Source organism: Bufo bufo, chromosome 10 (genome assembly GCF_905171765.1).
Source record: "Bufo bufo chromosome 10, aBufBuf1.1, whole genome shotgun sequence".
Lineage (NCBI taxonomy): Eukaryota > Metazoa > Chordata > Amphibia > Anura > Bufonidae > Bufo > Bufo bufo.
The window spans coordinates 105,856,722-105,882,184 of record NC_053398.1 but is presented as its reverse complement, the minus strand read 5'-3'; the positions used below and the strand labels follow the sequence as shown (position 1 = coordinate 105,882,184).

General features: G+C 47.4%; 1 protein-coding gene and 1 long non-coding RNA gene across 3 annotated transcripts in view; one reads left to right on the top strand and one right to left on the bottom strand.

The window, feature by feature from the left end:
- NUTF2 (nuclear transport factor 2) overlaps nt 1-6,160 on the bottom strand; it is a 40,297-nt gene extending 34,137 nt beyond the window's left edge. Inside the window, exons 1-3 of one of the 2 annotated variants that reach the window (XM_040409125.1) lie at nt 5,923-6,160; nt 2,202-2,323; nt 442-513 (exon numbers count right to left, since the gene is read on the bottom strand). In XM_040409125.1, coding sequence (XP_040265059.1) covers nt 442-513; nt 2,202-2,300 — 171 coding nt within the window. In that variant the 5' untranslated portion in view covers nt 2,301-2,323; nt 5,923-6,160. The remainder of the gene's footprint in view (nt 1-441; nt 514-2,201; nt 2,324-5,922) is intronic. The other variant, XM_040409124.1, reaches the window with a different exon arrangement.
- LOC120980197 lies at nt 4,129-19,693 on the top strand. The gene is made up of 3 exons (XR_005774487.1): nt 4,129-4,492; nt 11,940-11,942; nt 19,573-19,693. It is a non-coding gene; the product is annotated as an uncharacterized LOC120980197 (long non-coding RNA).
- Nucleotides 19,694-25,463: the final 5,770 nt, after the last annotated feature.

Sequence of the window (25,463 nt, the reverse complement as noted above, 5' to 3'; positions counted from 1 at the left end):
CAGCGGATATGCCGGGAAACAGCCGGATCCCATTACATTGAATGGGGATCCTGCGGTACACAGTGGTATCCGGCCATGCTGGATACAGGGAACTCCAGCAATCTGTTCCTCCACCGGAACAGACTGCCGGAGTTTACAGCGCAGATGTGAATGCGGCCTAATCCGTGGAAGCACACCCTTGAGCTATACTATTATTTACTTCCAGGTGAGTCCGTTTCAGGCAAAGATTGAATCAAGAGATGGCCGTGCATTCCCATAATTCCCTCTATTTAGGCCTACAGGAGCTATAGATACACAGTCGGACTCCCATAGACCTGGATAGAGAGCCAGAGACATATGCAGCCACCCGTCTGTTCAGTCTCCACCGTCGCCCACCATGCAGATCAGGAAACAAGAGATCCTAGGGGTAGGGACCTCACCCATTAGTTCCAATGTACTTACTGACAACTTCTCAATAATCATATCTTTGCCTTGATATTGCTGGCCTTCCCAGGTTAGACATGAAGCATCAGTCTGAAGAAGAAAAAAGGGAATATTCAAGCACTTTTCTGCAAAACAGTACAGTATAGACAAAGCTTCTGCGCCAAAATGTGCTTGTGTAATTAATAAAATACGTGAAAAGAATATTAAAGGGGTTTACTGACTTCAGCACGTGGCATTTATCATGTAGAGAAAGTGAATACAAGGCACTTACTAATGTATTGTGATTGTCCATATTGCTTCCTTTACTGGCTGGATTCATTTTTCCCATCACAGTGCTCCAGACTAAAAAAAATACCTAGTAGCCATTGGCTCCTGAACTGAAAAATTTAGGAGCCAAATCGAAACCGAATCAAAATTTCGGTATCGTGACAACGCTACGCTGATCAGATCGGCGTAGGGTTGTTTCGATACCAAAATTTTGATTCGCTTTCGTCACCATAAAAAAGTTTTGCGATACTTAATACCACGCAAAAAAATAAAAAACACCAAAAAAAAGCCGCGTGCATTTTATGAAATGTTCGGCCCATAATCGAACAGTCCTATCCCATTTTTTGGGGTGACAAGGTGACTAAAAAATGGCGAATAGCATTGTTTTTATTTATTTTATTTCTGTTACGGCGCTCACCGCATATGAGATATTTTTTAATAATTTAATAGTTTGGACTTTTCGGACGCAGCGCTATGTAATGTTTATTTATTTATTTATTGTTTATATATTTTATATGTAAAATTGGGAAAGGGGGGGGGGGATTTAAACTTAATATTTTAGGGTACTTTCACACTAGCGTTTTTCTTTTCCGGCATAGAGTTCCGTCCTAGGGGCTCAATACCGGAAAAGAACTGATCAGTTTTATCCCCATGCATTCTGAATGGCATCTCCTGTGCCCGCCGCTGTATTCAACTGCAGAGCTGCGGCGGCGGGTCTAGTCGCAAATGGCGACAAGACTAAAAAGTCTTGTCGCCATTTGTAAATTCTAAGTCGCATTGGCGACCATTTTAGTCGCCATCTGGAGCCCTGCATCACATTATACATTGCTCACACTGGGGTTACGACCACCCTACAATCCAGCAGCGGTGGCTGTGCTTGCACAGTATAGGAAAAGGAGCCGCGGCCTAGACGCACTCCCGCGTCCCAGCCGCTGCTTTTTCCTATACGACCACCACTGATGGAGTGCAAGGTGGTCCTAACCCCTGGAAACGAACAGTGCATAATGTGAAGGAACAATGAATCCAGCCAGCAATAGGAAGCAATATGGACAATCACAATACATTAGTAAGTGCCTGGTATTAACTTTCTGTACAGGATAAATGCTGATGTGAGACAACCCCGTTAACTGTGTAAGAAAATTTCAGACATGAAGCTTAAGGGGACAAGCGGCGATCCCATAGGAATGAATGGGATTCCTTGCGACTGCGCGGCGAATCCATTCATTTCTATGGGATCACCGCTACTCTGCGATCCTAGCTGCCGCGTGTAGCCATGCCCTGAAAGGGTATTCCCACCTTGTTACGTTACCCAGAAGATTTATGATGAGTGGACATGTAAGCTTTGGGACCCCCATCTCCGGTGGATTCAGGGGTGCCATCTGCATTTCAGATCGTCATGCAGGGCCTGACTGACACCCAACAGGAGGCGAGGGCAGGTTATGGCTATAAGCCATCATTTTCTGCTGTGGAAAACCCCTTTAGAGATACCGCCCCTCTGTGCACATACTCACATATATAGCTTTTAATTGTGCTCTATCGCAGTCAAAGAGCCGATAATAATGTTCTACAAAGCTGCAGCCAATCTGTTCCCAAATCCGCTTGTCAGCCATTCTGAACGCTTACACAACTAAACCTGGAATGAAGAACACAAAGCAGTGAGTGACCACCTCAGATGTACACGGCTCCCAAATCTCACCACTCACCTGGAAAACCTGCAAAGGCTTCATGCACACGACCATTGTTTGAATCCCTGATCCGCATTTTTGGCAGATCGCACATGGACCCATTCATTTCTATGGGGCCCCAAAAAACGCGGACAGCACATGGATGTCATCCGTGTGGCGGTTCCACAAATTATAAGACGTGTCCTGTTCTTGTGCGCGACCCCTACGTCCAGAGCGTCATTTTAGAGTATTAGGGCTCATGCACACAACCGGGTTTTGCAGAATGAAACAGCCGGCCCCTAATAGAACAGTCCGGTCCTTGTCCGTAACGCAGACAGTAATAGGATATGTTCTAATTTTTTGCGGAACGGACATACGGAAACGGAATGCACATGGAGTAATTTCCGGGTTTTTTTTGCGGACCCCTTGAAATGAATAGTTCCGCATACAATCCACAAAAAAAATAAAAAATAATGGACACGGAAAGAAAACACGTTCGTGTGCACGAGCCCCAAGTCATGTAGACGGATCACTTTTATTCCAGGATTTCCTCAGGATAGGCGATCGATACCAGACTGGCGAGGGTCAGACACCCCCAAAGATCGGCTCGGCTGTTTAGTTTTAGCTCCAGCGCAGCAACTACACAGCTCTGCCTGTAGCGGATGGAGCTTGTAACTGCAGCACTGCTCCCATTTACTTCAAAGGGGACAGTGCTGCAGTAAATAGCTCTGACCTCACAAAATGGACAAACTGTGTAGTTTCTGCGCCGGATCGTGGGGGTGCAGTGTGTCGGACCCCTGCCAGTCTGATATCGATTGCCTATCCTTACGATAGACCATCCATCAATATTAAAATCCTCAAATACCTCTTTAACCCCTAGAAGCCTTCTTTGCCCAGTGTCAAGGGGTTATCCCGAGATCTAAACATCCCCTACATGCAGGACAGGTAGGTTCTGAACGCTGGGACCCCCACCAATCTGTAGAACAGGGGTCCTGTGCCCCCACTCATACCAATGGAGTGATAGTCGTGCTTCTGCTTCGTCCATCTCAATCGGTATCCACGTGCTGTCTCCCGCAGAGAGGAGCGCATGCTCGGCCACGGCTTCATTCATAAATGGGGACACAGGACACAGTTCTGCCACTGCACGGACCACGCGGTATAAAGAATATTTAACTTTTATCCAACGGGACGAGTACAGTTATGGCGATATCAAAGATACACGTTTTATGTTTTAGTACTTTTGCTGAATAAAAACAAATTTTTTTGGAAAATTATTATTATTTTCCAGCATTTTGGGGCAGAAATACAATTTAGGCCTCTTGCACACGAACATTTTTTTCCCCGTTTCCGTTCCGTTTTTTTGCGTTCCGTATATGCAACCATTCATTTCAATGGATCTGCAAAAAAATAAATAAAAAAAAACGGAAGGTACTCCGTATGCCTTTCGTTTCCGTATTTCCATTTTCCCGTTCAAAGATAGAACATGTCCTATTATTGTCCGCATAACGGACAAGGATAGTACTGTTCTATCAGGGGCCAGCTGTTCCGTTCTGCAAAAAACGGAATGCACACGGACGTCATCCGTATTTTTTGAGGACCGCAAAATACTGAAAACACCAGACGGTCGTGTGCGAGAGGCTTTACTGTTTGACTTTAATTTGCTTTCCGCTGGAAAACCCCTTTAACAAAAATACTGATTCACTCTAGAACAGGGATGCCCAACCCGCGGCTCTCCAGCTGTTGCAAAACTACAACTCCCAGCATACCTGAACAGCCTACAGCAGGGCATGGTGGGAGTGTTAGTTTTACAACAGCTGGAGGGCCGCAGGTTGAGCACCCCTCCAGTGAGCCCCGTCCTGGGGCATTAGCAGCTGTACCCGTCGATCAACGTATCATCAAGGAGGCTAAATTTAAAAAGGTGATGTCACCACTTGACAACCCCTTTAATTGGGCGGCAACTGACGCTGCATTCACAAGGGCTGATTCACAAGCAAGTATGGAGAAGGAAGCCAACGTCCCCGGTAATTGCCTGGAGGTGAGGGCGGCCTTTACCCGACGCAAACACCCCCCAGGACGAGCGATGCCCCTGCCATGTCACAAGTCTGCATGAAAACACCCAAAGGGCTTCTAAACAGAAGGTACATTTCTTAAAGGGGCTGAGCCATGACGGAAACGTAACCCCTATCCACAGGATCTGCGGTTGTCCGACTATTGGGGCCCCCACCCATCCTTAGATTGGGGGAGGGGGGGGTACCTGTTTGACTGGCGTGTCCAACATATCCAACCCCCATGGCAGTCCCACAAAGTTGAACGCAGCACGCGTGTCTGCCGCGCCATTCTAACAGGGGCCCCCATTCTAGTGATCGGCAGTGGCCCTCCGCTGATCACTCATCTCCTAGGGCAGGGATCAGCAGCCTTCAGCTGCTGTGAAACTACAATTCCCAGCATGCTCCACTCACTTCTATGCTAGTTTGGAGAAGTTGGGAGTTGTAGTTCCACAACAGCTGGAGTGCCGGAGGTTGCCCACCCCTGTCCTAGGGTATAAGTATCTGTCACGGGACAATCCCTTTAACCGCGCAGGGTGGGAGAAAATAAAATGCTTAACATATAACGTCTGCCACGGCCTTGGTGACTATTCACACCCCGCACGGCGCTAATCCCACGCGTGTCCATAAACACAGTTTATACAGCGGCTGCGCGACGCCATTGTTTTTACAATACAGCGCTCAAAAGTGAAAGCAACAAGATAAATACAAACCTGACGCAGACCGCAAATGACTTTTCCATCATGGCGGCTGCTGCCCTATTCTTTTTAAGGCCTCGTGCACACGACTGTATTTCTGATTTTTGTATCCGATCTGCACACGACGGACCCATTCATTTCTACGGGTCTGCAAAAGGTGTCACCCAAAAAGGGCTATGCGGGCCACAGACCCATTGAATTCAATGGGACCGCCAAAAAAGAAAAAAGAAAAGAAACGGACGCCACCCGTGTATCCGCAAAACGGAGACTATGGTGGGCATGAGGCCTTAACAGACGACGTGACCGCCCTGCGCCTACCAGCGGTCACATGGCCGGTGCTGCAGCCAGTGATTGGTCAGAGAGGTGAAGCCCTCTGCAGGTAGAGCTGCCATTTTTGTGAAGCCCAGACAGCCCTCCTGACTCCGTGCAGCCTCTAAGACGCGGGGCTGGAAAAAGTTTTTTTTTTTTTAAATTTGTGAAAGCCATTCATTGACTTCCAGCCTCCCATCCCCCACACAGACAGCCCTGACAGGGGAAGTTCACTGCAGCGCCCCCCACGACAGCGCGGCCGGGCCCAGAAACTTCTGTAGGACACGCCGCTCCACTCACCGGCTGCAAATTTTAAAAAAACCTTTAAATTCCGGTATGACACAGTCACCGGGGCACTGAGCTCCCCGCCCTCCACCGGCGCAGGCCCCGCCATGCTCTTCATACAATGACAGGAGACTGGCCTAGGGCCACACACGCGCCTGCCGGGGGGGGCGGGGGCCACAGCTGTACGGGAGAAAGGCAGGCCTGAAGACCGGGAGCTGAGTTTCCGCTTACCCCTCACGAGGTCCTGCTCTGCAAGGTCCCGACGAGCGCGCTGCTCCCGCCACCACCCTCCTCCTCCTCAGCCGCCCCTCCCAGCACTGAGGGATGCCGGGACTTGTAGTCTCTTCCCACTGCTGGACGGACGGTATTTGCTGGAACCTCAGGATGAGGTCATTTGTGATAAAAAAAAAAAAAAAAACTTGTAATGATCGTATTTATGAGAAGTTTCTGCAAGACTCTGGGCAATGCAGCAAGGGAGGTCTCCTCACCGAGTTCACAGGAAGTCCGCTGCACAGGAGAGACCGACCTCCTGACTGGTGGTCACGTGACACCGCTCCTCATAGTCAAAGGCTCCAGAATGTAACTAAGCTGGGGTTTAAAAAATGGACATAAAAATGTCAGAGCGCTCCTTTAAAAAGGATTGAGCCGCAAAAAATATTCTACATTTTTTAAAAACCAGCGCCTGGATCGGAATACTTTTTATAAGTGCATGTCATTAAAAATTTTGGATAGGCACATAAAAAAAAAAAATGTATCTGTATAGCGCCACCTGTTGTTTGTTCTTTTCTTAATTTCTCCGTCCACCTCAGTAAGGTGGTCGCACACGCTCAGATTAAATCTTCAACGGCCACCAGCTGTATCTTCTGTTAGAGCTATGCCTGTTACAGGGAGAGAGCTGCAGCACAAAGGACACACTCCCTGAGCTGTGATAGGGAGATGGCTGCAGCAGAAAGGACACACACACCCTGAGCTGTGATAGGGAGATGGCTGCAGCAGAAAGGACTTCCCCCCTGAGCTGTGATAGGGAGAGAGCTGCAGCAGAATGGACATGCCCCTTGAGAAAGGACACACCCCCTGAACTGTGATAAGGAGAGAGCTGCAGCGGAAAGGACACATACCCTGAGCTGTGATAGGGAGAGAGCTGCAGCAGAAAGGACACACACCCTGAGCTGTGATAGGGAGATGGCTGCAGCAGAAAGGACACACACCCTGAGTTGTGATAGGGAGATGGCTGCAGCAGAAAGGACACACACGCTGAGCTGTGATAGGGAGAGAGCTGCAGCAGAATGGACATGCCCCTTGAGAAAGGACACACCCCCTGAACTGTGATAAGGAGAGAGCTGCAGCGGAAAGGACACATACCCTGAGCTGTGATAGGGAGAGAGCTGCAGCAGAAAGGACACACACCCTGAGCTGTGATAGGGAGAGAGCTGCAGCAGAAAGGACACACACCCTGAGCTGTGATAGGGAGATGGCTGCAGCAGAAAGGACACACACCCTGAGTTGTGATAGGGAGATGGCTGCAGCAGAAAGGACACACACCCTGAGCTGTGATAGGGAGAGAGCTGCAGCAGAATGGACATGCCCCTTGAGAAAGGACACACCCCCTGAACTGTGATAAGGAGAGAGCTGCAGCGGAAAGGACACATACCCTGAGCTGTGATAGGGAGAGAGCTGCAGCAGAAAGGACACATATCCTGATCTGTGATAAGGAGATAGCTGCAGCAAAAAGGACTTCCCACCTGAGCTGTTATAAGGAGTCCTGAGCTGTGATAGGGAGATAGCTGCAGCAGAATGGACACACCCCCTGAGCTGTGATAAGGAGATAGCTGCAGCAGAAAGGACACGCTTAATGAGCTGTCGGCTTGATATAAATCTAGCCGAGCAGTGAATGTGGAGATCTCTGGATCCATGTGAGGTACAGGGCTGGTTCTAGTTTTGTTAGAAAGAGGTCGTCATGTACTATATGATGTCTGATTTTCATTTTTTACATCAGTCATGGGATAACCCCTTTAAGGGTACCTGCACACAGTGCATGCTTACAAACAGAGTTTCTGTGCGGATTTCTCTGCATCTCCAAGTCCACCCTAATATCCGCATGTGTTACTTGCGCATTTTGGTGCGGATTTGCCCCCTGATCTCATCTTTGGCATTGCAAAGGGTTAAATCCGCACTAAAAATCCATAGAAACAATCGACACGCTGTGGAAATTTCCGCAGGTAATAAGAAGCGATATGTACATGACATCTGGCCAATCCAATTCTGTAATTCGCTCAGGTTTTTCTGCATGAAAAAACCCCGCACATAATCCACATTGTGTGCATTTACCCTAAAGGAGTTTTCCCTTTTTAACCATTTATGGCGTATCCACAGAATATAGCAAAAATGCCTGATGGGTTCTGGTCCCACCTCTGGAGCTCTCACCTACCAGGACCTCCATTGGTTAATTGCCTTTACAAGGCTTGTCCAGGATTTTTTTTAATTCTTCCGTCCCCAGCGGCCCCTGTGACCTATCTGATCCCCTCCTCTAACAGGGAGCCGGCGACGCTCTTCCTCTTCGCAGCGCCGCCGGCATCCAGTGCATGTAGTAGAGCGGATCCCCTAGACAACGAGCTGCAGGGGAGCTGAGCGCCGATATTGGTGAGTCGGCGCTCAGCTGTATTGAATTGTGTAGCATGAGTCACGTGACGCTGGCCACGTCATGTGACTCACCTCTGCTGGCCACAGGTAGCCTGCGATTGGTCTTGCTACGCTCACCAGCATTTTCGTATTGCCTTCTGTGTGTTTTGGATCTCGGCTCTGTTTTTGACCTCGACCTTGTGAGGCTTCTGAAACCGGATTGTGTTTGGCTTCTGAAACCGGATTGTGTTTTGGCTTCTGACTCCGGATTGTGTTTTGGCTTCTGACTCCGGATTGTGTTTTGGCTTCTGACTCCGGATTGTGTTTTGGCTTCTGACACCGGATTGTGTTTTGGCTTCTGACTCCGGATTGTGTGTTTGGCTTCTGACTCCGGATTGTGTTTTGGCTTCTGATTCCGGATTGTGTGTTTGGCTTCTGACTCCGGATTGTGTTTTGGCTTCTGACTCCGGATTGTGTTTTGGCTTCTGACTCCGGATTGTGTTTTGGCTTCTGACTCCGGATTGTGTTTTGGCTTCTGACTCCGGATTGTGTTTTGGCTTCTGACTCCGGATTGTGTTTTGGCTTCTGACTCCGGATTGTGTTTTGGCTTCTGACTCCGGATTGTGTTTTGGCTTCTGACTCCGGATTGTGTGTTTGGCTTCTGACTCCGGATTGTGTTTTGGCTTCTGACTCCGGATTGTGGTTTGGCTTCTGACTCCGGATTGTGTTTTGGCTTCTGACTCCGGATTGTGGTTTGGCTTCTGACTCCGGATTGTGTTTTGGCTTCTGACTCCGGATTGTGTTTTGGCTTCTGACTCCGGATTGTGTTTTGGCTTCTGACTCCGGATTGTGTTTTGGCTTCTGACTCCGGATTGTGTTTTGGCTTCTGACTCCGGATTGTGTTTTGACCTTGTTATTGTACTTCTCCCTGTGTACCTGCATGACCTCCTGGCTTTGACTTTGGCTTGTCTGACTCTGTTATGGTACTTCTCTTTCCTTCTTAGGCCCCTGCACATATCTAAGCGAGGGACTGCCGCCAAGTTGTATGCCGTCGGTTAGGACGGGCCGTGCAAGTAGGCAGGGACAGAGGTGGGGTGGAGTTTAGGGCTGCACTTATCCCTACCCTCTGTCGTGACAGAATCACAGGCCTTACCTATACCATGGATCCTATGCGAGTCCTCACGGACCAGGTACATAGTCTCGCCCAAATGGTGCAGGATTTGGCGGAGAGGCTACAGCAGCAGGAATTGCACCAGGCCCCACCTGTAGTGACCTCCTCCGCTCAAAATCTTGAACCTCATGTCAAACTGCCTGACCGTTTTTCAGGGGATAAAAAGTATTTTCTGACATTTAAAGACAGCTGCAAGCTTTATTTTCGTGTACGTCCACATTCCTCGGGTTCTGAGCAAGGGTAGGCATTGTTATCTCTTTGTTGCAGGGAGACCCGCAAGAATGGCCTTATTCTCTCCCCACGGATTCCCCATGACTAGTCACCGTGGAGGCGTTTTTTCAGGCCTTAGGAGTACTCTATGATGAACCCGATAAGTCGGCTGTAGCAGAGAGTCAATTAAAGTCTCTTTGTCAGGGAGACAGACCGGTGGAGGAATATTGCACCAAATTCTGGAAATGGTGCGTCTCCTCTGGTTGGAACGATCCCGCGCTTAGGTGTCAGTTCAGGTTAGGGCTCTCTGAAGACTTGAAAGATATGTTAGTCAATAGTAATGTTCGCGAACCGCGCGTTCGCGGCGGGCACCATTGACTTTAATGGCAGGCGAACCTGAAAAACCTTCAGCTCCTATTTGCAGCCACCAGATACTTACTAGAAGTGCACAAATAGTCCCACAACATGGACAGTGACATAATAGAGGGGGATCATTGGCAAACATTCCCACAAAAATATGTATTTTAATCAGGGGCCATTTTTATGCGTCTTGAAGGGAAATTCAAAAATGTGCCCTGCTGGAGCCTAGAAAGATTTTATTTTAGGAGACGAGAGTACAGGCCCCAAAAATTAGGCATTCACCTGACAGAAAAGAACTTGTGATGATGTGGCTGGAGGTACATTAGGCGGTCACTGGATACAAATTTTACTGTAGGCCAGTACAGGCCCCAAAAATTAGGCATTCACCTGAAAGAAAAGGCCTTTTATACCACTGTATATACATAAGACAAGGACCATTCTTTGTTCTGGGTCGTGGCGGATATGTGTGGGCTGGTGTCATGCACTAGGGAGAGGGGAAGAGGAAGTGCACCCACTAGTTGCCACCCACGTCTCTGTCCCTGCCTACTTACACTACCCGTCCTAGGCAAGGTCCGGTCAGGTCCGCTCTGCCCCATGTTACCTGGGAGACGGGGACGCCGACGGCGCAGTGCAGGAAGATCGCGTCGCCGGCGCCCTGTGACAGTACCCCCCCCCCCCTTCACGAGGGCCTCAGGACCCAAGGACAGTGGAGATGGCTTCCCTGGGTTTTCGAGATGGAACCTCTTAATCAACCTATCAGCGTGTACTCTATGAGCAGGTACCCAGGACCTTTCTTCAGGTCCTAAACCTTCCAATGAACAAGGTATTGCAGTGAGTTTCGGACCTTCCTAACATCAATGATCCTAGAAACAACAAACTCATCTTGACCGTTAACGTTCACCGGAAATGGAGATTCCTGTGGAGGAACAACAGGCGAAACTTACTTTTTGAGCAAAGATTTATGGAACACATCATGAATTCAAAACGTGTCTGGTAGTTTCAGCTTAAAAGATACCGGGTTAACAATGTCAAGTATTTCATATGGTCTTATAAAGCGTGGAGCAAATTTCCTAGACACCCCTTTTAAGGACAGATTTTTGGTGGATAGCCACACCTTCTCACTGACCTCAAAATTAGCTCCCTTAGTGCATTTCCTGTTAGCTTGCTTTTTCTGAACCTCCTGGGCTTTCTCCAGGTTCGACTGAACCTGGGCCCAGACTGTGCACAGTTCTGAAGTAACCACATCCGCCTCAGGGTTAGGCGAAGCCACGGAAGAACAAGAACCAAAACGAGGATGAAACCCTTAATTGCAGTAAAACGGAGATACCCCAGTGGATGAGTTCATCCGGTTGTTAATGGCAAACTCCGCCAATGGAAGGTATTTCACCCACAGACGCTGGTTATCAGAGATATAGCACCTGAAGAATTGTTCGACAGCCTGATTCAAGCGTTCCGTCTGACCATTAGTCTCAGGGTGAAAGGCCGATGAAAAGGACAATGAAATTTCGCATCTCTGGCAAAAGGCTTTCCAGAATCTGGAAACGAATTGGACACCCCTGTCAAAGACAATATTCTCATGAATTCCATGATACCGAACAATGTGATCGATAAACAAGGAAGCCAAAGTCTTGGCACTAGGGAGTTTACTTAGAGGAACAAAATGTACTATTTTGCTGAATCTGTCTACCACTACCCAGATCACTGACTTTCCTTCGGAGGGTGGCAAGTCAGTAATGAAATCCATAGAGATATGTGTGACCAAGGTCTACTCAGAATAGGTAGTGGTAGCAACTCACCCGCAGGACGGATTCTAGGAGTTTTGGACCTTGCACATATCTCGCAGGCTGACACATACGAACTGATGTCCCTAAATAATGTAGGTCACCAGAAGGTTCTAGATACCAATTCCTTATTGGCTTCAACACCAGGATGACCTCAGAGCACAGAATCATGGCACTCACCCAGAAGTCGGAGACGGAAATGACCAGGAACAAATAACTTATCTGCGGGTTTTCGTGCAGGAGCGAGATGTTGTGCAGATTTAATATCCGAAGAGAGGTCAGCAGACACCGATGCTATGATGATGTTAGCCGGTAAGATGGGTTCAGGAGGCGTGTCAGGAGGTTGGAAGGCACAAAAACTTCGAGATAAGGCATCAGCCTTAACATTCTTACTTCCTGGTCTGAAAGTGATAGAGAAGTTAAACCTAGTAAAAAACAAAGCCCACCTGGCTTGTCTAGGATTGAGACGTTTAGCGGACTCAAGGAACAATAGATTTTTATAATCAGTGAGAACCGTGACACAGTGTTTGGCCCCCTCCAAAAAGTGTCTCCACTCCTCAAATGCCCACTTAATGGCCAGTAATTCACGATTCCCAATGTCATAATTCCTCTCCGAAGAAGAAAATTTACGGGGGAAAAAAAACAGGGTCTTAGATTGGTGAGCTCAGGCGATCCCTGAGAAAGAACCGCCCCCACTCCATCCTCAGAAGCATCAACTTCAACCACAAAAGGTCTCTCCTGATCCGGCTGAATCAAGATTGGGGCGTCTTGGAAGCACTTGTTAAGGGTTTCAAAGGCTTCGATGGCCTCAGTCGGGCAATTAACAAGATCTGCCCCCTTCTTGGTTAGGTCGGTTAGCGGCTTGGCAATAACAGAACATTTTTTTAATACATTTTCTATAATAGTTAGAGAACCCCAAAAAGTGCTGTAATGCCTTTAGGGAAGATGGTCTCACCCACTCCAGGATAGCCCGCACCTTCCCCGGATCCATCTTAAATGAATGAGGGGTAAGAACATAACCCAGATACAATATCTATTGTACCCCAAACACACATTTTTCTAACTTGGCGGATAGCTTATTTTCTCTGAGAACTTTGAGCACAAGTTTAAGATGGGACATATGGGAATCCCAATCCGCAGAGAAAATAAGGATGTCATCCAGATAAATAATCATAAACCTGCCGATAAATTCCCTGAAGATGTCATTCATAAAATTCTGAAAAACTGCTGGGGCATTACTGAGTCCGAATGGCATTACCAGGTACTCAAAATGTCCCTCTATTGAAGGCAGTTTTCCACTCATCTCTCTCCTTGATACGAATCAGGTTATATGCCCCTCTTAAATCAAGTTTAGAAAACCACGATGCTCCCAGAACCTGATTGAACAAGTCAGGAATCAAAGGGAGGGAATATTGATTTTTAACGGTCATCTTGTTCAATTGTCTGTAATCAATACAGGGTCTGAGACCACCGTCCTTCTTTTTAACAGAAAAGAAACCAGCCCCCATAGGAGAAGTAGATGGCCTGGTATGCCCCTTACTTAGGCTCTTTTTAATATAATCTTTCATGGCACCACGTTCCGGCTCAGACAAGTTAAAAATACGACCCTTGGGAAAGCTGGATCCCGGCACCAACTCAATAGCACAATCGTAAGGCCTATGGGGTGGAAGTTCCTCGACCTCGGAGGTAGAAAAAACATTGCGGAAGTCTTCAATATATGGAGGAAGGGCCATAGGGCTAGAAGCAACCCCCGCTACCACTATGGATACACAAGAGGAACAGTTAGGACCCCACCTTTCTAATTCCCCCATAGCCCAGTTGATGATCGGGTTGTGAACTTGCAGCCACAGCATTCCTAAGACCACGTCAACGGGCAAATTCTCCAGTATGAATAGGGATCATTTCTCAGTCTCAGTATGACACACTCCCATGGACAAGGTTATCTCTGGGGTGCAATATCTGACACCCCCCCCCCCCACAAAGGAGTAGAGTCAATGGCTACAAGACTTATGAGTGGACTAGGTTAACACCGGTATTCCCACTTGTAGTACCTTGTCTTTGGATCCCTCAGGAATGGATGAGCTTTCAGAGGGAGGGATCTTAGGACATTGACGGACCCAATGATCAGTGCCACCACAGTAGAAACAGGTGCCTTGTTGTCGCAGTTGTTCCCTTCTGGTCATACCTAATTCCATAGGTTCTTCAGTCGGCGCTTCCACCCTGAGTCCCACTGGAACGGATTCAGGGTTAGGGACAGTCTGTGAAAGAAAGAAATGTTCCCGCTGTCTCTCCCTAACACGTCTGTCCAATATAATAGCCACGGTCATAGTGTCCTCTAAGGGCTCGGGACAGGGATAACACACCAGCATATCCTTAAGTTTCTCAGAGAGTCCGTACCTGAACTGGCTTTTAAGCGCCGGTTCATTCCAGCCAGAAGGAACGCATTATTTACGAAACTGAGTGCAGTAATCCTCTACCAGCTGATCACCCTGGACTAGGGCCTTAAGCTGGGACTCGGATGCTCTGTCAGGTTCATCATAAAGGACCCCCAGGGCCTGAAAAAATGCATCAACCGACCTAAGACACTGAGAGTCAGGAGGCAAAGAAAACGCCCACTCTTGAGGGTCCCCTTGTAAGAGGGAAATAACAATTCCCACCCTTTGCTGATCGGACCCAGACGAAATGGGCCGCAGGCAGAAGTATAATTTACAACCCTCCTTGAAGGTCAAAAAACACTTGCTGTCCCCAGAAAATCTATCAGGCAGTTTGACATGGGGTTCTGCCTGAAGTACAGGTAGATCAGAAGTAGCGAGAGATTGAGCGGATTCTTGGAGTTGTAAGCTCTCCCTCAAATCCTGCACAATCTGCGCCAGGACATGGTCAGTAAGGCTCTGCAGGGGGTCCATAGGGAGATAAGGCCTGCGATTCTGTCATGCACTAGGGAGAGGGGAAGAGGAAGTGCACCCACTAGCTGCCACCCACGCCTCTGTCCCTGCCTACTTACACTACCCGTCCTAGGCGACGGGGCGTAACTGGGCGACGGTCCCTAACCTCTATAAGTGCAGAGAGGCAGAGTGGACAGAGACAGAATATAGCCAGGCAGAGGTAGTAGGAGGGAACCCTGGAGATGGATCCGAAGTCACGTAAAGTGTCAGGAGCAATACTGAAATGCCAGAGATCAACACTAACGTAGGCGAACAGGGGTAACAATGACGGTAAACAAACACGCCTAGGGTCAAACCAGGATGTCACGTCAGTACACAAGGAATAGCAAGGACGGGTCAGAGTACAAGCCGGGGATCAAACCTAGAGGTCACGTCAGTACACAAGGGCAGGCGAGGTCGGGTCAGGAAGAAAAGCCAAGGGTCAAAATCCAGAGTAGCAGAAGCACTGAGTAGTAGCAGTAGGCACAGGACCAAAATCACAGGCAACCTGTGGCCAGCAGGCTGCCTGTATAAATGGTGAAAGGCTAAGGTCATGTGACGTGGCCAGCGTCACATGACCCGCTCAGACACAGAAGCCGAGCACCGAGTGGCCAGGGGAACGGAGGACGCCGACCGCACAGACAGCAGGAGCGCGGTCGGGTCCGCTCTGCCCCATGTTACCTGGGAGACGGGGACGCCGCGTGCGTCACCGCTCAGGGAGAGAGGCAGGACGCCGGCGGCGCAGCTGATATGAGGAAATTCAATTACACTTGTTAGTCGCAGGTGTTGAATTCCTCCGAGATCCATGCCTCATTCATTTTTAGAAATGTGAGGTAGTACACACTGTCGTGAGCTAGGCGAGTGCGCCCACCAGTTTATATGGCAGTAGTTGGTGGGCTAGCAGTTCTGACAAGCCAGTGGTCAGCCATTGGGCAAGAGGGTTAACCGGCGTCATCAACTTTTTACACTCGGACATTTGGGCCACAGAAGCCTGCCTTCTGCCAGATGAATGCGACGATGGCACGGTGGAGTGGAGGACAAATGGGAGGAGAAGGAGAAGATGCAGGACGTGGAGCGCCGGGAGTGTGACTTTGTGGGTTCTGATGGCGTTGCTCCCACTGGGCTCAGTGATAGGAGGCCAGGTGCCTTCTTAAGGCGGTCGTCCCTAGATGAGTTTTGAGCTTACCATGACTTATGCGTTGACAGCACATGCTGCAGATGGCAACACTATTGTCAGCAGCTGACACGTTAAAAAAAGACCACACTGCAGAGCCATGTGCTGGCGTCCTGGGAGTCCAAGATGTGACCGTGCATGGTGGATGGCTCGCTCCAGATACATTTGCAGTCTGCTTTTTGCCTACTGTGCCCTGCGACTCCTCCCTCTCTGCTGCTTCATCTCTCCCTCTGAACTTCCCTCATCTTCCTCTCTTGTGGGCACCCACATGATGTCCATCGACACGTCATCATCGTCACCTTCCTCATTAATGACATTTGAGATCTCGGAGTAGGCAGCAACAGCGGGGACCTCCCTTCTTGGGCTGATCTTGGTACTGTTGTCAGACCGCTGGGTGGTGGTGGCTCGTTGCTACCTACTCTTCCTCATCCGATGTCAAGAATGGCTGCGCATTGTTAAGGTCTGGGAATGGATGGGAAAATAATTCCTCTGACTCAAGTGGAGGGGATATGGTGGTGGTGTATTTGGGGGTGCACACAGCAGAGAGTGAGGAGGGTGCAGATACAGAGGATAAGGAGGGTGCAGATAGAGAGGATGAGGAGGGTGCAGAAGCGGGAGGTTGAGTGAGCCACTCAACCAACTCTGGTGCGCCCTTTGAAGTAATCGCACGCTCCTTCTCCAACTTCCCACTTAGGCACCGGCCTGGTGCACCTGCCCGACCCCTACCACCCCTGCGGAACTGCCTGCCTCTTCCTCTGCCTGTCATTTTAAAAATTACCCTGTGCTTAAGTCCCTAGAGAAGAGCAGTATTTGTGGAAGCAGGTATATCGCAGGCCTCAATCAATATTTGGTGGAAACAGGTATATCGAACCCCTTGATCAGTATTTTGTGGAAGCAGGTATATCACACCCCTTAATTATTTTTTTTGCCACAGCAGTTATATCACACCACCCTGTTTATTTGGGGCAACAGGTATATCGCAGCCCTCAATCAGTATTTTGTGGAAGAAGGTATATCACACCCCTCAATCAGTTTTTTTGGGGGCAACGGGTATCACACATGTTGCAATTAGTTGTTCCAATAGCGTTCGTCCCTCTATATAGCTGTGGTATCGCAGCAGAACCGCACACAGCTGCTGCACAATACAAATGCACTATAATATACTTTCCATGTTAGAAAGTATGTTATAAGTATATCACACCCCTCTATATCACACCTATCGATAGCACACCTATACCAGTCCTTAAAAGGACTTTTGTGGCCCTTTTAGCTAGCGTTTGGTGTCCCTAACAGTCTGTCCCTGCTCCACAAAGCAACCTCTCCCTACACTGGCAAAACACAGAATGTAATATGGCTGCCAGATCGGGTTCTTTTATAGCGTGGGGTATGTCCATGTGCTGAAACATCTGAATTGGCTGTCCTGTCCCACCTGATGGATGTGTCATAGGTCAAAGTTCGGCGCAATGCAAAAGAATATGGCGCCGGCGTACATCACCATATGTTCGCATGTTTGTCGAATCGCGAACGCGCAAAGTTTGCTGCGAAACGACCGCCAGACGAACTGCAAAGCCATCTCTATTAGTCAATTACCCTCTCCCCGACACCTTAGAACAGACGATGACTCTTGCTGTCAGACTGGACCGACGAATTAGGGAAAGACAAAGAGAACAACTGACGTTTCCACAGGTGGTGGTGAAACCTGACTTCTCACCCTTGACAGTCCAACTGGAGAATCATCCAGAAGAGCCCATGCAGCTCGGAATGACCAGGAGGGATCTGAGACGTCAAAAGGGCGCCTGCTTTTATTGCGGAGAATCGGATCACTGGTTACGGCAATGTCCGAAAATTTCTCCTTCCAGGAGATCTCCACGTCCTGATGCCTATAAGGATAAGGTACTTCCCAAGGTGGTTAAAGAGAAAATATTGTTATCTGTGGGTATTTCCTTTGGTTCTAGCAAGGGTTCTGGGGAGGCATTTATTGATTCTGGGTCCGCCTCTAATTTTATTGATCATTTTCCTTGGTGTGCCCATGTTGTCTCTGGCCAACCCCATTCATATTATTGCTATTGATTCTACGCCTTTAGTGTGCGGGACAGTGGAATACTGTACTCTGGAAGTAACCCTGACTGTGGGGGCTTGTCATACTGAGTGTACCTCTTTTTTGATTCTTAAGGATTTACCCGTGGAGGTAGTACTGGGTTTACCTTGGCTCCAGGTCCATAATCCAGTCATCAACTGGTCCACGAGTGAATTAGAGAAGTGGGGTGTGAAATGTGATTGATGCTGTCTACCTGTGGTTCAGGTTGGGGTCACTGCGGAGTCAAACTCTCTTCCCACATACATTAGGGACTTTGCAGATGTTTTTTCCATGCACGAGGCTGATTTCCTTCTCCCACATAGACTGTGACTGTGCTATTAATTTAGTTCCGGGATCCAAGTACCCTAGGGCCTGTATTTATAATTTGTCCGGTCCAGAACGGGAGTCTATGAGGGACTACCTGAAGGAGAGCCTACAAAAAGGACATATTAGACCCTCGGTGTCTCCTATGGGGCTGGGGTTTTTGTTTGTTGCCAAAAAAGATAGTGGTTTGATTATAGAGACCTAAATAAGATTACTATTAAGAATCAGTACTCTTTGCCATTGATTCCAGACCTATTTAACCAAATTCTTGGAGCTCGCTGGTTCACTAAACTTGATCTTAAAGGGGCCTATAATCTTCGTATTAAGGAGGGGGATGAGTGGAAAACTTCCTTTAATACCACATAGGGTCATTATGAATATTTAGAGATGTTGTTTGGTTTAAGTAATGCCCCGGCAATTTTCAAAAAAAATTTCAATGACATTTTTAGACAATTTATTGGACAATTCGTCATTGTCTATTTGAAGGATATTCTGATTTATTCGCCTGACTGGGATTCTCACGTGGTTCACACTAGACAGGTACTGGAGGTTCTTCAGGAAAATCGATTATTTGTTCAGGGTGAGAAGTGTATTTTTGGAGTGCAGGAAATTTCATTTTTGGGATATATTCTTACACCCCAATCCTTTAAGATGGATCCAGGGAAGGTGCAGGCTATTTTGGAGTGGGTGAGACCCTCCTCTCTTAAAGCGTTACAACGCTGCTTGGGCTTTGCAAATTATTATCGGAAGTTTATTAAGAACTTCTCTACTATTGCCAAACCTCTCACTGATCTAAACAAGAAGGGGGCAGATCTAGTGAATTGGTCGCCAGAGGCCTTAGAGGCTTTTGAAACACTTAAGAGGTGCTTTGTTAACGCTGCAATATTAATTCAACCAGACCAAGAGAGGCCTTTTGTGGTGGAGGTTGATGCTTCCGAGGATGGGGTAGGGGCAGTACTCTCCCAGGGGTCATCAACTCTCACTGACCTGAGGCCCTGTGCGTTCTTTTCTCATAAGTTCTCTCCTACTGAGAGATATTATGACATTGGTAATCGAGAGTTACTTGCTATTAAATGGGCTTTTGAGGAATGGCGTCATTTGTTGGAGGGGGCTCAACATCGTGTTTTAGTAATTACTGATCATAAGAATTTAATGTTTTTGGACTCTGCTAAACATTTGAATCCCAGACAGGCTAGGTGGGTGTTATTCTTTACACGCTTTATCTTTTGCATTACTTTCAGGCCAGGAAGTAAAAATGCCTTATCCTGGAGTTTTTGTGCCTTTCCGTCTCCTGATACTACACCAGAACCTATTTTGCTGGCAGGTATTATTGTGGCTTCAGTCTCCTCCGACTTGACGACCGAAATTACTGCAGAACAACATTTGGCTCCAGTACAATCCCCTAAAGATAAGTTATTTGTTCCTGGTCATTTGCGTCTCCGACTGCTAGGTGAGTGCCACAATTCTGTTTTTAGTGGGCATCCGGGCATTAACGCCACCAAGGAACTAGTGTCCAGATTCTATTGGTGGCCCACCTTGTCTAGAGATGTCCAGACGTATGTATCCGCGTGTGAGGTTTGCGCCAGGTCTAAGACTCCTAGGTCTCGTCCTGCAGGTGAGTTGCAACCGCTGCCCATCCCTAGTAGATTGTGGTCCCATATTTCCATGGACTTTATTACCGACCTACCAATGTCGGAGGGTAAGTCGGTGGTGTGGGTAGTTGTTGACAGAATTAACAAAATGGTTTATTTCATCCCTCTGTCAAAATTGCCCAATGCCAAGACTTTGGCTTCCTTTTTTATGGATCATGTTATATGTCTACATGGTATTCCGGAGAATATAGTTTCGGGTAGAGACGTTCAATTCGTCTCAAAATTTTGGAGGGCTTTTTGTCTTAAATGTAACATCTTTCTGTCTTTTTCTTCGGCCTTTCATCTGGAAACCAGCGGTCAAACTGAACGTTTAAACCAGTCTCTAGAACAATATTTGAGGTGTTACGTCTCTGATAACCAACATCTTTGGGTGAAACATTTGTCCCTGGCTGAATTCGCCATTAATAATCAAGTGAACTCGTCTACTGGTATGTCTCCTTTCTTTTGTAATATGGGATTTCATCCACGGTTTAATTCATTTTCGATGTCTTCTTCTCAGATTCCTGAAGCTGACTCTGTAGTTAAAGAACTGTGCACAGTCTTGGCCCAGGTTCAGTCGAACCTGAAAAAAGCCCAGGAGGTTCAGAAAATTAATGCTGACAAAAGACGCTCTCAAGGGGTAGATTTTAGATTGGGAGACAAAGTGTGGTTATCTACAAAAGTGCCTTCGGGTAAATTTGCACCTAGATTCATTGAACCTTATGAAATTGTTGATATCATTAACCCAGTGTCTTTTAAGTTACGGTTACCCGACTCTTTTCGTATTCGTAATGTTTTTCACAAGACTTTACTCAAAAAGTATGTGTCACCTGTATCTCCTGCACAGGAACCTCCGCCGCCAGTGGAGAATGCCGGTCAGCTTGAATTTGAATTTCTAGAATCCTTGATGTGAGGAAAGTTCATAATTCGTTGCAATATCTAGTTCACTGGAAGGGTTTTGGTCCTGAATAAAGGTCTTGGGTGCCAGTGAGTAAGTTGCATGCTAAGAGGTTGGTGAGAAAGTTCCATCTAGCTCACCCAGAGAAACCTACACCAGTGATTATGGGTCCGGGGGCCCCTCGTGGAAGGGGAGGTACCGTAACAGGGAGCCGGCGACGCCCTTCCTCTTCGCAGTGCTGCTGGCATCCAGTGCATGTAGTGGAGCGGGGACACAGCCGGCGTCCTCGTCTCCACAGTAACCAGGGGGCGGGGAGGACCTGGCCACTCACGCCTCCTCAGCGCGGCCGGTGTCCTCCATCCCCTAGACAACGAGCTGAAGGGTAGCTGAGCGCCGATAATGGTGGGTTCGCATTCAGCTGTATTGAATTGTGTAACATGAGTCACGTGACGCTGGCCACGTGATGTGACTCACCTCTCAGGGCTATTTAAACAGGCAGCCTGCTGACCACAGGTTGCCTGTGATTGGTCTTGCTACCCTCACCAGCATTTTCGTATTGCCTTCTGTGTGTTTTGGACCTCGGTCTTCAATTCTAAAACTTCGGATCCCAGTTTTTAAAGGGTTTCTTTCACCAGAATTAGCCCTATTTAGCTAGCTGACATTAGCGATGTGCTAATGTCAGCTGAACCTAACTAGCCTGTTCCTACTTTTATCTATGCCCCCGTTACTCCAGAAATATAACTTTTATAATATGCTAATTAGCCCCTAGGTGCAGGTGGGGGGTATTGCCCCTGCTCCTAGAGGCTCAGTTCTCCCACCTCTTTCTACGCCCTGCTACACTAGATTGACAGGGCTAGGCAGCGTTGGTCTCCTCCTGCCGGCCCTGTGCGCTGGGGAAATCTCGCGCAGTTCAGTATTCAGCGCAGGCGCAGTGAGGAAGCCGGCAGCAGGCGAGTGCCTTTCACTCACTGCACTTGCGCCAAATACTGAACGGGACCGCGCAGATGCGAGATTTACATGGCAGACAGGGCCGGCAGGAGGAGACCAACGCTGCCTAGCCCTGTCAATCTAGTGTAGCAGGGTGTGGCCAGAGGTGGGAAAACGGAGCCTCTAGGAGCAGGGGCAATGCCCCCCACCTGCACCTAGTGGCTAATTAGCATATTATAAAAGTTATATTTCTGGAGTAACGGGGGCATAGATAAAAGTAGGAATAGGCTAGTTAGGGTCAGCGGACATTAGCACATCGCTAATGTCAGCTAGTTTAATAGGGTTAATTCTGGTGACAGAAACCCTTTAAAACTGGGATCCGAAGTTTTAGAATTGAAGAACGAAGTTCTTCACGACTTAACGAATTTCACCTCTTTTTTGCAGGACAAGTTCTTGTTTTTAATGTAGCATTTTGGGTACATGTGCAGCGTCCCAATACATGTGTGTGGGCACTGCTTAAAAGCACTTTTTCCCATAAGAATTGTATTATGCTATGCTATGTAATTTTGCACTAACATATCTGCAAAATCCCTGTTCATAGGCTGGTCTGGTGTAATTTATACATCTCACCACTAGATGGGGATGGCACTTAGGTCATATATGTATACCTAGGTCAGGCCTAGTTAGTGAGTTGAGATTAGTGAGAGAGATTCAAATTCACACAGAGATAAGAATGCAGAGTGAAGACTTCACACCACAGATTAGTGAGTGGAGCTATGAGGTAGTACCAAGGTGTGAGGCGCAGAAGAGCGTTTTCCTTCTGTGGCCGGACTATACACTTGCATCCCTGACCAGTAGGAGAGAGTTTGCCTCCCTGGAATAGAAACAAGCTTCCTAAGGATTCATCGGTGATAACAGCCATTATTGAGGGCCACAGACACCTTTGCGCATGGTGGAGGACTTATAGCTTCTGGCAGCCACACCATAACTATGGGAAACAGATTAGCTACCTGTCCCAATATTCAGCTTGAAGGGAAAGGACAAGGTATAGGACTGAGCACATCAACAGGAATAAGGTACTCCTTAACCACAGCTCAAATCAAGCCTAAGAAAGCCTAGGAACAGTGGATTTGCAGACCAACTCTAATACCAACAAGAGACTGTATTTTGTACTGCTGCAACCAAAGTCAACATCAGTAAAAGTTGTGAGTTGCACCTTAGCACTGTCTACCTCATTATTACCACTATTGGTTGTACCACCATTAACGGTACTGGCGTCACGACAAAAAACATTAAGGGACTCAGCCGCAACAAGCACCCTAAGCACCCTTAACATCAAGGGCACCTCAACCACCATCTTGGCTGATGCTTCCCTACCACAGAGCGTGCCCCGGAGGATTTTGTGCTGTCCACCTGAACACTGTGCTGCCAGCCCAGGGAGGCTTTCTGCTAACCGTGAGTAAACTGATGAACTGTGTGTTATTATTTGGCCCCTCATCGGTCCACCGTGCACCTCACGTGTTGCCCCTGCGCTACTGGCTGGCTGCACATGTAAATGACTGATTAAAGCCAGCTGTTTAGCTAAAAAAAAACTATGTTTACGTCAGTAAAAAGGCATATTAGTGGTCACTAAGGGGTTATGCCATGATTAATGTAAATAATGAAAATCAGACATCATATAGTACATGACAATTTCTTTCTAACAAAGCTAGAACCAGCCCTGTACCTCACATGGATCCAGATATATCTCCATTCATTGCTCTGATAGATTTATATCAAGCTGGCAGCTCAAGGGGAGTGTCTTTGTTGCTGCAGCTAAGGGGGCGTGTCCATGCTCTCCCTATCACAGCTCAGGGGGCGTGTCCATTCTGCTGTAGCTCTCTCCCTATGACAGCTCAGGAGGTGTGTCTCAGCTCTCCCTATCACAGCTCAGGGGGTGTGTCTCAGCTCTCCCTATCACAGCTCAGGAGGCAGTTGAAGGATGAAACTGAGTATGTGCAGCCATCTCAGTGAGCAGGACAAAGAAATAAGAAAAAAGAACAAACAGCAGGTGGCGCTATACAGATACATTTTATTGAATAGCTCAGTGGCTATGCGAAATCTTTAATTACAAGCAACTACAAAAGTATTCAGATTCAGCAGCTGGTTTGAAAACTGTAGAATATTTTTCGTGGGACAACCCCTTTAACCCCTTAGGGACCCATGACATACCGGTACGGCATGGTTCCCGAGTCCTTAAGGACCCATGACGTACCGGTACGTCATGCATAGTTCCGATCACCGGGCGGTGTTCGGAACCCAATGCCTGCTCAAATCATTGAGCAGGCACATCGGCTAAATGCGCGATCGCCGCAAACCGCAGGTCAATTCAGACCTGCGGTTTGCGGCTTTTACCTGGTGCGGCGGTGCCATCGGGTCCCCATGGGGCTGTAGGGGGGACCCGATGGCATGGAAGGCAGCGCGATGCCTTCCTTAGGCATCTGCGCTGCCTTCCGGTGACGAGCCTGTGAGATCCAGCCCCCTGGATCTCACAGGCCGGAAGCTGTATGAGTAATACACACAGTATTACTCATACAGCCAATGCATTCCAATACAGAAGTATTGGAATGCATTGTAAAGGATTAGACCCCCAAAGTGGGAAAAAAAATAAAGTGAAAAAAAAGTTTAAAAAATAAAGTGAAAAAAAAGTTTGAAAAATAAAGTTTCCCCCCCAAAAATTAAAAGTTTCAAGTAAAAAATAAACATTTTTTTTTACCCCAAATAAAGTTAAAAAAAATTGGTAAAAAATAGGGGGGGAAAAAAAGTATACATATTAGGTATCGCCGCATCCGTATCGACCGGCTCTATAAAAATATCACATGACCTAACCCCTCAGATGAACACCGTAAAAAATTTTAAATAAAAACTGTGCTAAATAAACCATTTTTTGTCTCCTTACATCACTAAAAGTGTAATAGCAAGCGATCAAAAAGTCACACGCACCCCAAATTAGTGGCAATAAAACCGTCAACTCATCCCGCAAAGGTAATTGCCCAAAAATTGTAAAAATTATGGCTCTCAGACTATGGAAACACTAAAACATTGCTTCAAAATATATACATATTAGGTATCGCCGCATCCGTGACAACCTGGTCTATAAAAATATCACATGATCTAACCTTTCAGATGAATGTTGTAAATAACAAAAAATAAAAACAGTGCCAAAACAGCTATTTCTTGTTATCTTGCCTCACAAAAAGTGTAATATAGAGCAACCAAAAATCATATGTACCCTAAACTAGTACCAACAATACTGCCACCCTATCCTGCAGTTTCTAAAATGGGGCCACTTTTTTGGAGTTTCTACTCTAGGGGTGCATCAGGGGGGCTTCAAATTGGACATGGTGTCAAAAAAAACAGTCCAGCAAAATCTGCCTTCCAAAAACTGTATGGCATTCCTTTCCTTCTGCGCCCTGCCGTGTGCCCGTACAGTAGTTTACGACCACATATGGGGTGTAACTACAGAATCAGGGCCATAAATATTGAGTTTTGTTTGGCTGTTAACCCTTGCTTTGTTACTGGGAAAATGGATTAAAATGGAAAATTTGCCCAAAAATTTTAATTCTGAAATTTCAAAAAAAAAATTAAAATGGAAAACCCCTATAGAAGAAAATGGGGATTCCGTGAAAAACGCATT